At 39.6% G+C, this 13,744-nt stretch overlaps 1 protein-coding gene across 12 annotated transcripts in view; it reads right to left on the bottom strand.

Moving 5' to 3' along the window:
* Itsn2 (intersectin 2) overlaps window positions 1-13,744 on the bottom strand; it is a 110,733-nt gene that overhangs the window by 88,052 nt on the left and 8,937 nt on the right. For all 12 annotated transcript variants that reach the window (XM_039113103.2, XM_039113108.2, XM_063261879.1 and 9 more), the window contains exon 2: window positions 1,088-1,147. In XM_039113103.2, coding sequence (XP_038969031.1) covers window positions 1,088-1,118 — 31 coding nt within the window. In that variant the 5' untranslated portion in view covers window positions 1,119-1,147. The remainder of the gene's footprint in view (window positions 1-1,087; window positions 1,148-13,744) is intronic.

Genomic DNA, 13,744 nt, shown 5'->3' with positions numbered 1-13,744 from the left:
ACTGCTTTTGAAGTTTTATGTTATACATGGATGTGACTTTAAATGCTGAATTGGACATAAATTACACATTACTTAACATTTTTAATAGGCTAAGTACAAAGATAATAGTCTCTCTGCTATCAATTTTCAGAAGATTTTTAAAAAGATGAGTATCTTTACCACGATCTAATTAATAATTTGTACCTCACGCACATAAGCATGCTTGTCACTGAGCATGTTGTTTGTTTCAAATCCTTTCTCCATGTAATGCAATGAGCTCAACAGACATAAGTACCCATGGCATGAAAGACAGGAGGTCACACATACTACATGCATGCTTGTACAGCTCATTAATATGCATGGTGAAGTTTGTAAGTAAACTGAGCTTAGTGAAAACTTTTTCATGGGGCACAGAAATCCGGAAACCTGGAAAGAGCATTGCTGTCTTAATCTTAAACTTACATATTTAATTTAAAAAGTGTCTGTAGCATAAATCCCTAGAATTCTATACCATTTCCACAATGAAAACAATATTCATTTTAATCTTACAAAGTCTTAAATTACATTTATTTATTTACTAGGAGAAGCACAAGCCAGAAGACGACTGGTAGGAGTCACTTCTCTCCTTCTACCATATGGCTCGCTGAGATCATACACAGGTTTCCAGGTTAAATAATTAGACATTATAAACATTAAATGATATAAATATTCATAAAGAGAAATTTAATCTTACATTTATATTACTAAATGAATCTTGTTGACCTCACCTACTTGCAATCACCTGTGCGACTAAAGCCACCCTTACTATTCATCTAAGGGCACTCGACATTTGTCCTTCAGTGTCGTATGTGAAGCAGAATAGAAGTTATTCTCACCTCTTTACTGGGAAGCACATGTACCAGGTACTACCAAAATACTTCAACAGAATGTGGACTTCACTGCATAATAGTAGTGAGAAGATTCGTGTAATGCTCTAAAGTGCTGTGTTTTTCATCAGAATACTTCAAGTTTTATATTTAAAACGTCAAATTTATTTACAAATATTTCAAACAACGATAGGCTTACCACCACAACAAAAGCCCACCCTACCATGCACAAAGTTACTCACCATTCATAGCTGTGGGAAACTGAGCCATCATGGTCCTGACTTCTTGCAGCTCTCAGCCATCTGCAACATGAGAACACGGTGCCATTAATACAACAAAGGCAGATCGCGGTTTAGCGCATGCACTAAACTGTAGGGCTGTCTGTCCTCTTTAGCATACACATCCAACAAAGAAAAACAGCACAGAGCTGCTGCTGCTGCTGCTGCTGGACAAGCAGAATTTGTAGTTGGGGATGAGGAGGGGACTCTGCTGGCAACAGTGCTGCCTTCAGTGCAAGGCCATTTAAGAGAAACCGTGTATGTAACAGCAAATGCGGAATGAAGAAACCCTTGGCATTAACCAACATTTCTGTAGAAATAAATTCAGGAGCGAGAACACTGTCATGACTAGGCAAGAACTGATTTAAGTAAATCAACTGCATAAAGTAAGTATATAAAAAATAGGAAAATCCATAACATTTCTTGGTTCCCAGCAATAAATATATCCAAAATAAATGTCATACCACCTTTTAAGCAAGCTCTATAGGTTTAAAAAGTAGTCTTAAAAGAGTAGAGTATAGAGCAAAGCACAGAGACACACAGAGTTTAAAAGTAATTATCAAACACAGCATAATTATTAAATAAGTGCACTAGTAAGATCACAGACTGGCTGGTTCTATTCCTAACTGTGACTACAGAAAAGTTATTTCCCTTTTTTCAAGTCTTAGGTTCCCTGTCTACAATACTTCCAGTCAGTATCATGAAACACAATACACCACCTGACATATAGTCTGTATCCCATAAATGAGTGCTTTTTGCAAACATTCAGAGAAAGTAAAGTATTATTTTGACCCCTTCCCATGCATTATTTAACTGTATACAAGTGCAAAATTCAAAATTTGTTCCCCGAGTCTTAAAGATAGGATTAGTCGGGGCTGGGGATTTAGCTCAGTGGTAGAGCGCTTACCTAGGAAGCGCAAGGCCCTGGGTTCGGTCCCCAGCTCCGAAAAAAAGAACCAAAAAAAAAAAAAAAAAAAAAAGATAGGATTAGTCAGGAAGTTAAAAAGACCACTCAGTATCTCCTCTATCATTTATTTATTAATAGTTTTAGAAATCTCGGAAAAAATATTTGAATAGGTCATTTTAAACAAAGCAGTCAGGAAAGGTTCTCTTGAACCTAGCTAGCACCGGTGGTGGTGGCGGGGGCTGGCTGACTAGCTGTTTAAAAAAGTATTCTTTTCTTTTCTTTTCTTTTCTTTTCTTTTTTTTTTTTTTTTTTTTTGGAGCTGGGGATCGAACCCAGGGCCTTGCGCTTGCTAGGCAAGCACTCTACCACTAAGCCAAATCCCCAACCCCTAAAAAAGTATTCTTACAAGGTACCATTACATTAGTGAATTCAGCATGCTAGCATCCTGTGCTACCAAAGATTCAGTCCTCTAACAATTTAGAAAAATGTTTACATTTTGTATTTATTTAGTGATTTTCAGTAACAAAAAATGAAAAAAAATGGTACATAAATCTAATTAACTTATTTACAAGAAAACGAGAGGGGCCTTTCCTCTCACAGAGCAGATAAGAAATCTATTACATGTTAGCCACATCCTATGATAAGCAAAAGGACCACTGATTAAAATGGTTAGTCGTAAAAAACATCCATCTACAAAACCAGAAAAACCAGGATAGCCAGTGGAACGGTGAACCTCACAAAGGCTTACGGTGGCAGTGGTAATTTTACTCTATAATACTACCACTGTCAAAATGCATGCTCTTCCTTAGCTGACAATAAGCTTTATGGCAGCAGGCTAAAAACCTGGTACCTCTGGTGCTTTTACTCTTTCTGGGTAGGGAAACATTTACTATCAACATGTAGGTGTTCTTTGTTCCTTTCTTAAAAAGATAAGCCTTGAGTACTGGAGTTGATGACAGAAAATTAATGCCCAAACTCTGGTAGGATGATTTGAACTCTTATAGAAGGTATGGTGTTGGGTAAGATGAGTAAGTTATAAGTCTAAAAATCTTGAATTTAACCATAGCGGACTAGTGGTTTAAAGGATTTTAGAGAGAGGAACATACATTTCATTTAAGATAGACAACCAATTATGAAGAAAAGACAAAAGCAAGGAGACCAAGCAGGGCAAGCTGCAAACAAAACCTGGCCCCAGCTCTAGAACAGAGGCAGCTGAAGGGTTCAAAAGAAGCAGAACTCACTGATCCTCTTGAAATGAGTGACTATGCAATAAAAGAAAACAAAAAAATGGCTCTCAGAATTGTAGAATGTGAGCTGGAAAAATAGTGATATAACCAGATAGAAAGTTAACACAAAGGAAGTCTCATCAACTACTTACAACAATAATTTCTTTAAACACAGAACAGTTCTACAAACACATTCTACTTCCTCCACGTAAATGATCATAGCAATACAAAAGAAAAATAAGATGTATGCCCGAAAGCAACCTATCTACTTACCTACATTCCTAGCTACCTGTCATGGACAATTTTTAAACATGGGGGAAAGCTTGTCTAAGAAATATATATATATATACATATATATCATACTATGTAATCTCTAAAGCAATAATGTCAATGATGACTGAGATAACAGAAAGACCAGAACAGAAAGCCTTTAATCAGTTAAGGTCTAACTTACAAACCATCTGTCTAGACCTTTTGGCTGGGTATCATGTATTCTGTGAGGATAACAAAATAACAGGTGGTAGACACTCAATGATCACAGTTATAATCCTGAAATAAAATTAGGAAATAACCAATTAATACAATGGACAGTGAGGGCAAGCCTCCTGGGCTAAGCTGAGAGTACTATGTAGAATTTACCTACCCATGCATGCAAGCACCATGCTGCAGCACTGATACATCTAGCATTTGGTGGATTCTGGTAGCATCTGATTATGTCACACAATTTGCTAGACTCAGTAGGCTCTTACAGCTTTCCACTCCATCTGTGTTAGTTACATTAACTTTCTGTCCCATTTAAAAATCACTAATTGCACCATGCTTATGTTTTCCTAGTTTACCAGCAGACTTGGAGAGAAAAGCTAATAATTGGGACTGGAGATGGCGCTCAGGGATGAAGTACTTGCTGAGAATGTTCAAGGCCTTAGCTCAATCACCAGTGTTGCATAAGAAATTATTATAACTGAAATTTTGAAAAATATTACAGATCACATAAGTCTGTTTAACATTTTTAAATAATTGCTAACATTTGCTTAATTTTTTGTATTAATTCAATACACTTCTATTAATCACTTACCATGTCTCATGTTCAATCAATATTCATTAAGATTCCAATATTCCAGTTCTGCACACAGAGCTTCAGATGTCTAGCTACCCTGTGATAACTCTGCAAAATCCTCACAGGGCAGATATCATACTCATCTCACAAGGAGGAAGTGGAGAGCTTAAATAACTTGCCCATATTCAGTGTCATGGGACAGTGAGGAGATCCCAAGCCTCTCTCACTCGAAAGCCTGCCTGCGAACTTCTCTTTGCCTTTCTGGACCTTTTCCTCTCCTAGGTGAATGTAATGATGAAAGATCATATGTTCATAAAAGCAGTGGGTGACCTTAATGTTGATACATTTAGTGGAGAAGAAAAGCCTGCCCAGCTGCACAACACCCAAGGATGCATCAAATAAATTAGGATGCTGGCTGTTTACGGCCTCCTGGCATAAAACTCTGAAGGGAAGGGCAGGTACCAGTACCTCCTGTTACATGGTTCCTGGGTGTCCTACAAACACTGTGTTCTATGTGTGAAGAGGATAATGTATAATGATGGGCAGTTTGCAGTCATGATGTGAACTATTAATTACTCCTGTGGAAAACTGGCAAGCTACCTTTGAAGAAACCCTACTGGTGGGCACAGGTAAAGGCAAAGACTCACTTGGTTGAATTTATTCTAAATGTAATCTGGAAACATCACCAAATATGAATTTGGGATTGGAATATATGACCCGAAGAGAGAGAAAAGTAGAACTGCCAGACTTACAGTCAGAGACTCTTCTATAAATGGGTCTTTAAGACCCAGGAAAAATTACAGCCATTTAAAATTAAAAGTGGTTCAGTAAAGTTTGAGGGCTTTGTTTGTGGAGAAGCACACAATTATAGAAAAATTATAGCAATTTAGTCCAAAGGTCACAATTTTCAAGATAGGTAAACTAAAAAAAGCAAAAAATGGACCTAGAAATCACACACCTCTGTTTATCAAATAGTTCCCCAAACTGGCCAATCACTGGGAACTTTAACAGATATCCAGGATCATCACTAGAGACTGTGTCAGCAGCAAGTCATTATGTGCATTAGCAGAACCTTCTAGTTTTCCTCCCCTAAAATGTTTCCACCCAGATTTCCTTTTCTCCCCCAACCTCACTAGTGTGCCACTCCTGTTTAAACTTCCCAAGTACTTACAGTCAGTCTGAAGTTCTTGGATAAAATGCACTCTCAAAATTCACTCCAACCTACTTTACCTATCACTTCTCCTTGATGGGTGTGCACAGCAACCTTTCTTAAAACCGGGACACTTTTTTCTCTGCCTTACTGTTTTCACAAAGAAGTATTATTGTCTCTGTCACAGTCATCATGAGGCTACTCACCCTTTAATTCCCAATTCAAATGGCATCTTTTCTTTAAAAGAACTCTACCTCCCTGGCATTGGCTACTATCCCTTACGTATGTCTATAATATTCCTCAATCACAATAATCTTTATCACATTGTACTTCTATTTCACATTACCCTTGTTTGCCTGGGCCACATGACTTGGGTACAGTTCATTTAGTTTGGTACTCCTAATTCTTAAACCAAATGTCTCATAGAAAATATTTTTAAATATATGCTGAGCAAGTTAATTTGATAAATAAATAATATGGCTCACATAGAAACAAATGAACAGTAACAACAACAAAAAAGAAACAAAGGGAAGCAGAGGTGGTTGGGGATTTAGCTCAGTGGTAGAGCGCTTGCCTAGCAAGTGCAAGGCCCTGGGTTCGGTCCCCACCTCCAAAAAAAAGAAAAAAGAAAAAAAAGGGGTGGGGGAAGCAGAGGAGGCAATGTCACCTTGACTTATCAGACTGGAGAGGGGTCTTAGAGGGGGGAAGCATTTGCCATGTAAGCCAGAAGACATGTATGCTCAATTCCCAGGATGCATCATGGAAGACAATCAACTCTCAAAACAGTGTCATCTGACATCGATAAGTGTGCCATGCACCCACACCCACACACATGCAAACATTATAATACACATGTACATGCATGCATACACACTAGGAGCAGAAACTGAAAGGCCATCCAGAGACTGCCTCACATAGGAATGCATCCCATATACAGTCACCAAACCCTGACAATATTGCGGATGACAAGAAGTGCTTGCTGACAGGAGCCTGATATATCTGCTGAGAGGGTCTGCCAGAGCCTTACAAATACAGAGGCAGATGCTCACAGCCAACTGCTGAACTGAGAACAGGGCCCTCAATGGAGGAATTAGAGAAAGGACTGAAATAGCTGAAGGGGTTTGCAACCCCATAAGAACACAGTATTAACCAACCAGATGCCCCCTGCAATGCTCCCCCACCCTCCTCGAGCTCCCAGGGACTAAGCCACCATCCCAAGAGAACACGGGGATGGGCCTGTGGCTCCATCCACATATGTAGCAGAGGATGGCCTTGTTGGGCATCAGTGGGGGGAGAGGCCCTTGGTCCTGTCAAGGCTTGATGCCCCAGTGTAGGCAAATGTCAGGGTGGGGAGGTGGGAGGGAGTGGGTGGGTAAGTGAGGGAGCACCCTCAGAGAAGCAGGGGGAGATAGTGGGTTTCTGGAGGGGAAACTGGGAAATGGGATAACATTTAAAATGTAAATAGAAAATGTAATTAAAAATAAATCTGTAATAATGTTTTTTTAAATAAAAAAATAAAATAGAATTTTTGAAGATTAAGTCTATAAGAGACTCTATAGAGTATATAGAGTATAGAGAGTCTATAGTGTAAGGAGAACAGGCAAAGGTAAAGAGTAGCAAGGAGTACCATTGTCAAATGATACACAAATAAAGGCTTTGACTGAAATCCTCCAGCATCAGAAATAGGGATATCAACCATATTGTCCCCTGCAGCATGGGTCTTCTATAACTTGTTAGGGATTCTCTTCTTTTAGGTATACTTTTAGAGATAAAAGTTTATTTATCTCTTCCTCAACTCCAAGGCTTTCTAAGTTTTGAGTACAGAAGAAAGCTTGGATTTTTCAGCTTTACTTTGGATCATAATAGCTAAATAGTTTAAATAAATTTGACTAAAGGCCTGGTGAGGACAACAGTCCAGTTCCTGAAGGATTATATTTCATTATCATTTAGCTTGTGCACATGTTTGTATGTGGACATGGGTGCATACACAGTGCAGACAAGTGGAGTCAGTTCTTTCTTCCACGATGTGGGTCCAGGGGAACAAACGCGGGCTGTCAGGATTCGAAGTACGTTCCTTACCCACTAAGCCAACTTGCCTGTCCAGGTGGTTTCAGTTTTTGAGGCAAGGTTTTGATATGTAACTCAGGTAGGACTAGAACTCATGACCCTTTAGAGCAGTGGTTCTCAGCCTTCCTAATGCTGCGACCCTTTAATACAGCTCTTTATGTGTGGTGACCCCATACTTCACAACTCTAACTTTGCTGTTGTTATGAATCATATATAAATATTTTTGGAGACAGAGGTTTGCCAAAAGGGTTGCAACGCAGAGGTTGAGAACCACTGCTTTAAACTTAGCCTCTAAGTGAGTAAGATACCACCTGGAGCAGTGACTTTAGCCAAGATAGAAGCTCTAGGAAAAACAGATGTGGAGCTGGGAGACAACTTAAAACAACAACAAACTTCCAATTGTGAGCACAGCTCACTTGACATCTTTAAAAGACATATTGGTGAGAGTAATCAGGAAATAGAAGTCACAGAATGGTTCCCTTCAGTCTTGGCAGGACCAAGGGCTTCCCCTTCCACTGGTGCCCTTACTAGGCTATTCATTGCTACATATGCAGTTGGAGCCCAGGGTCAGTCCATGTATAGTCTTTGGGTAGTGGCTTAGTCCCTGGAAGCTCTGGTTGGTTGGCATTGTTGTTTATAGGGTCTAAAGCCCATTCAGCTCTTTCAGTCCTTTTTCTGAATCCTTCAACGGGGGGTCCCATTCTCAGTTCAGTGGTTTGCTGCTGGCATTCGCCTATGTATTTGCCGTATTCGGATTGTTGGGGGGAAGGAGGTAATGGGGGCAGGATGGGGAGGGGAACACCCATATAGAAGGGGAGGGGGAGGGGTTAGGGGGATGTTGGCCTGGAAACTGGGAAAGGGAATAACAATTGAAATGTAAATAAGAAATACCCAATTTAATAAATATGGAGGGAAAAAAGAATAGTCATAACAACCTGTAATTTGTGCAGAGAGGAATCTTAACATCCACCACCACATTCTCTCAGCTGCCTCCCACCTCGCTCCGGCCTCTTCTGCCTCTCTAAAACTTTTCTCCCATCCATCCTTCTTGTCCAATGACAGGCCTTGCCTTCACCTGCATAATGGCATCAACCTACAGAAGGAGCTCTGTTTGAGACTCTGTTGGAGACTGGGTATACTTGCAATCCTGTCAGGAAAATAATGTATCAGAAACAAAAGAATACAAGCATGTTCGCACATGCCTTTAATCCCAGCACTCAGAAGGCAGAGATGGATCACTGTGAATTAGGGGCCAGCCGGTCTATATAGTAGACCCATAGTGAGTTTCAAAAGCAAAGAGAAAAAGAGTACCAAGGAGGAATACCACTGTCAAATGATACACAAATAAAGGCTAGGTTACCAGTCAAGTTCAGGTGCGATGCAAGCACAGCTCAAGAACCAAGCTGATGTGTATTATGTAGAAAGGGGAAGTAATGTTTGTGACTCAAGAAACTGTGGTTGCTGGGTGCAGTGACGCATGCCTTTTAATCCCACCATTCAGGAGGCAGAGGCAGGAGGACCTCTGTGGGTTTTGAGGACAAAAGAGATCCTATTTAAAAAACAAAACATCGATCAAAAGAAATATGTTGCTAAAGGAAAACGAGCTGGTGGGAGAAGAGGCATGAGTCTTGAAGAAAGGGAAGGAAGATTACTGTATTTACATTTAGACAGGGAAACAAAACTACTTTTCTAGAAAAAAAAAATCTCCGAAGGGAGTGAAAAGAGACATTATCTATGAGAGTGGAATTAGATAGCTCCTGGGCATAAAGTTACACCATGGGACAGACGTTTTTTGGCTCATACAGTTCAGATATGGCAACAGAGATAAATACAGATATTCACAAGACTGGAAATTCACAGGCAGGAAAACAGGATCAGAGAAAAAACAGACTTCTGCCACTCTTTTATTCGCTCCCTCTCTTCAAAGAGGAGGGTTGAAGACTAATTTCTTGGCCTCTCTGGAGCCTAAGTGCAAACTTCTTCTCTGAGAGAGAGAGAGAAAGGAGGTCACACACAAATAAGTTTCAAGAATCAGGCAAACATGAATACATTCAAAGCAGCCCTGGCCCTAGGTGTCAGGCATTTGTTAAGTGAAGGGACATGGGGAAGATAGCATAAAGGACAGTAAGCAACACAGACGATGCCTGCAGACTGGGAAATCAGTGACGACTTATTCACCCCTGACAGTAACAGAGGGAACCAAAGCCCCAGTGAGACAAATGTAAACACTGTTTTTAAATAAGCTTAAAAACCATACATCTCAGGGCTGGGGATTTAGCTCAGTGGTAGAGCGCTTACCTAGGAAGCGCAAGGCCCTGGGTTCGGTCCCCAGCTCCGAAGGAAAAAAAAAAAAAGAACCAAAAAAAAAAAAAAAAAGTGACCCATTTAAAAAAAAAAAAACCATACATCTCCTCACACAGAGATTTAAAATGAAAGCCTATTATCAAGAGAACAACCATTAATAAGTTTGACCATATTTTTCCAGATATTTTCTTGTTTATATAGTAGGAAACTAGTTTTACCAAAAAATAAATTTTTTTAAATTTTTCTTTAGATAAAAACAAAAAAACAAGGGGTTGGGGATTTAGCTCAGTGGTAGAGCGCTTGCCTAGCAAGCGCAAGGCCCTGGGTTCGGTCCCCAGCTCCAAAAAAAAAAAGAAAAAAAAAAAAGAAAAAACAAGCAAGCAGGCAAGCTGGGCGTAGTGGCCCACAACTAATATCCTAACTAGAATTTAAAGACAGTCTGGAATACAGAGTGAGTTCAAGACTAGCTTGTGTGTGTAACTTGACCATGTCTCAAACCCTTGCGGGGGGGGGGGGGGGGGCGAGGGGGACTTAAAGGATCACACTTCACTGCTTTGCACCCTGTTTTTTCATGCTACCAACTTTTTACCACCACAATGAACACTTTTTTCACTTTTATTTTTAATTATGTGTATGTGTCTGTACCTATATGTGCACATGATGTAGATGCCCTTGGAGATCAGAGGCATCGATCCCCCTAAAGCCAGAGTGAGAAGTGATTGTGAGCTGCCTGACATGGGTGCTAGAAGCAAAACAAACACCTCTGGAAGAGTGGTGTGCACTTAAATGCTGAACTTACCTCTCCAGCCCCAACAATAAGCATTCTTAATATACGCATTAAATAAAAATGTGTACACTTATGTGTTTTTCCAAAGATACACAGTACACATGGCAAGTGGTTTAGAGTGTATGGACATTGCAATTTTAATACGTATCACCAATACCTTCGTTGGACTTCATCTATAGCTTCTCACTGTAGCCTAATGGTGTAATTCCAGTAAGATGGGGCTTAAATACAAACCCCTAAGCTGGTTTAACGCAGAAAGACATTTGGAATCTCAAACTCGTGTCTCTTAACTAAACTTTCTCACCTAACAAATGTAATGACAAGAGCATGCCGCATCGGGCTGAGGAGAAAACTCAGTGGGTGAAATGCTTGCTGCACAAGCATGAGGGCCGGAGTTTAAACATCCAGCACCCACGCACTCACCAGGCATGGCAGTGTAGCCTGTAACTCCCCCCAGTGCTGGGGCAGGGCTGGAGAGAAGGAAATGCATCCCAGGTATCTGAAACCACAGTCTCCAGGTTCAATGGGAGAGCCTGTCTCAAAACTAAGGTGGACACAGAAGATACTATTGTGTGCTCCTAATCTAAAACATGAAAATGTATTAAGCAGACAATGGGATAACCTGAAGACCTTTGTCACAGTTTATTTTACTGTGGTTGTGATAAAATACTGACAAAGGCACCTTAAGAAAAAGTTTGCTTTGGTTTATGATATTCCTCCTGAGAGCTAAGATTATAGGTCTGCTCCCCTGTGCCCTAAACTGTACATCTTTCATATGTTCATCTTGTATTAGCTTATAGAAAAAGGTTTAAATATCTTTTCATTTTACTATTCTTTTCTTAAAAGAAACATCAGAAACTGGTGTTAATATTTTAATTCATCTCAACAATGATAACTTCAGTAGATAATCAGTATAAAATGTGTAAGACCTTTTATATTTTTGATCTTCTTCACATTCCAGTACACATCATTCTTTAATTATATTAGTCCAAGGGTAGTGGGAACACAGCCAACTCAGGCAATGCCAATGATGCAGTGTCTATCCACATGTGGGCATGCATGGTAGGAATTTTTCAGTGCTGGCAAACATTGTACATATGAGATTCTTTTAAGAAATTAGTCTTCAGTAAAACCTAAATAATTTTAGTTTATGAACTCTGAGTTTCAATAATCCTTGGTAAACTAGATCCTTAATAAGTAGTAATACACAAATATCAAAGATACTTGGGAGGGGGTGGAAGAAGAGTAGCCCTGAGAACGATCAAGATGAATTGCATATTTGGTTGATTATCCATCAGGAAAAGGCTCATGACTTGGTATCTTGGACCATAATGGAGACCAATATATAACCCAATAATTTTCACTATGATTCTGTGGCTCACCAGCAGTACAAAATATACTCTGCTAAAGTAGAACCTTCCTTCATACAACACTTGTGGGAGTTCATTTCCATTGCTTTAGAAAACAATGTGGAAGCTCCTTAAAAGGTTAAACATAGGCTGTCATACAAATCAGCCTTCAACTCTGAGGATGAGCTTAAAAGAAATGAAACAAACACAAAAACTTATACATAACTTCTTATAGTACCTCTATTCACAGTAGCCAAGAAGGTACAAACACCCTAAATGTCAATCAAAAAATGGATAAGCAAATGTAGTCTACACATGTAATAAAAGACTATTTGGGCATTAAAGGGAACAAAATGAGATCCTTTCCTTTATTTCTGTCCCAGCAAGTTACATAAGTTGTCAGCTTGACAGAGTCTAGATCATCTGAGACACCAGCCACTGAGCATGGCTATGGAGGATTATCTTGCTAATTAAGGCTTATGGAAAATATAAGGGAACTCAATAACCACAGGTGGAGGAGAAAACCCGGGCCAGGGTTTTAAATAATTTAATACTACATGCGGTAGCAAAAACTCACTTCTGGAAACAGGGAAGGCACACAGGCAATAGAAAAGCAGAAGAGGGAACTAAGTGGGGGAAGAAAGGGAATCAGCTAGAGGGAGGGAGGAGGGTATAGAAGAGGACAGTGGGAGGAAACAAAGACAAGCTATACAATGACGTGCATGAAGATCTCATGATGAAACACATTACTTTGTACTTAACTAAAATTAATTTTGGGACTATGATGAAGGTGCCAAACCCTATGCTACACGTCTTTACATGTTACCATGGTTACCATGTTATCACCATTTCAGGCTCACATACACTCACCAACCTTGAAACTAACCTAAGATAAATAAACTTTTAGGGCTTGTTTTGATTTTTTTAATTACATTTTAAAGGAGAGTTCCCTAAACAGTTTCATAAGTCGCTTATAAATGTTAAAAACAAAAATTTAAATTAAATTATAATTATTTCATAAAAGAGGATATGCAATTGCTCCAGTCTGCTCCCTCATTCTAAGCAGTTCAGAGCAGCAGACCCTCACTAAACTCATCCAAGGATAACACTGACTATGACTGTGATATTAACTATATGTTACCTCTTTGTCTTTATAGCCCTAAGCATAAATAATATATAAAATATCTACCTTTTAGCCAGGGAGGCAGAGGCAAATGGATCTCTGTGAGTTCAAGACCAGCCTGGTATACAGAGTTCGAGGATAGCCAAGGTTACACACAGAGAAACAATGTCTTGGGGTGGGGATGGGATACAAGTTTTTCTATTTAGCCTTGACTGTCTGCCTATCCAGGAATTTGCTGTGTAGATCAGGCTGGCCATGAACCTATAAAGATCTGCCTGCCTCTGCTTCCTGAGTATGGGATTAAAGGTATGTACCACCATTCCCAGCAAATCTCTACTTTTTAAAGAAAAGAAAATGCAGGCTTAATGAGACTGTTACAAAGCTAACAGCCTAAATCTTAAACAACAAAATCTGTGTTCTCATTTTCAACTGCTGAGCAGACATACAAGCACATACATACAGGCATGCACACATGCCCATGGAGTGAACTCTAAAAATGAGTGCCACTGGGAGATGGACTTGGAATATATTTTTATCTTACTAAGTTTCAGCAATTGGTTAATTTCATAAAGAAAAGAATATTGGTCAGGTGCTATGTGTGGTGCAAGCCTGTAATCCAAGCATTTAAGAGGCAGGAGCAGGAGGATCCTG

Source organism: Rattus norvegicus, chromosome 6 (genome assembly GCF_036323735.1).
Source record: "Rattus norvegicus strain BN/NHsdMcwi chromosome 6, GRCr8, whole genome shotgun sequence".
In the NCBI taxonomy this organism is placed as follows: Eukaryota; Metazoa; Chordata; class Mammalia; order Rodentia; family Muridae; genus Rattus; species Rattus norvegicus.
This window is presented reverse-complemented; position numbering and strand designations above follow the sequence as displayed.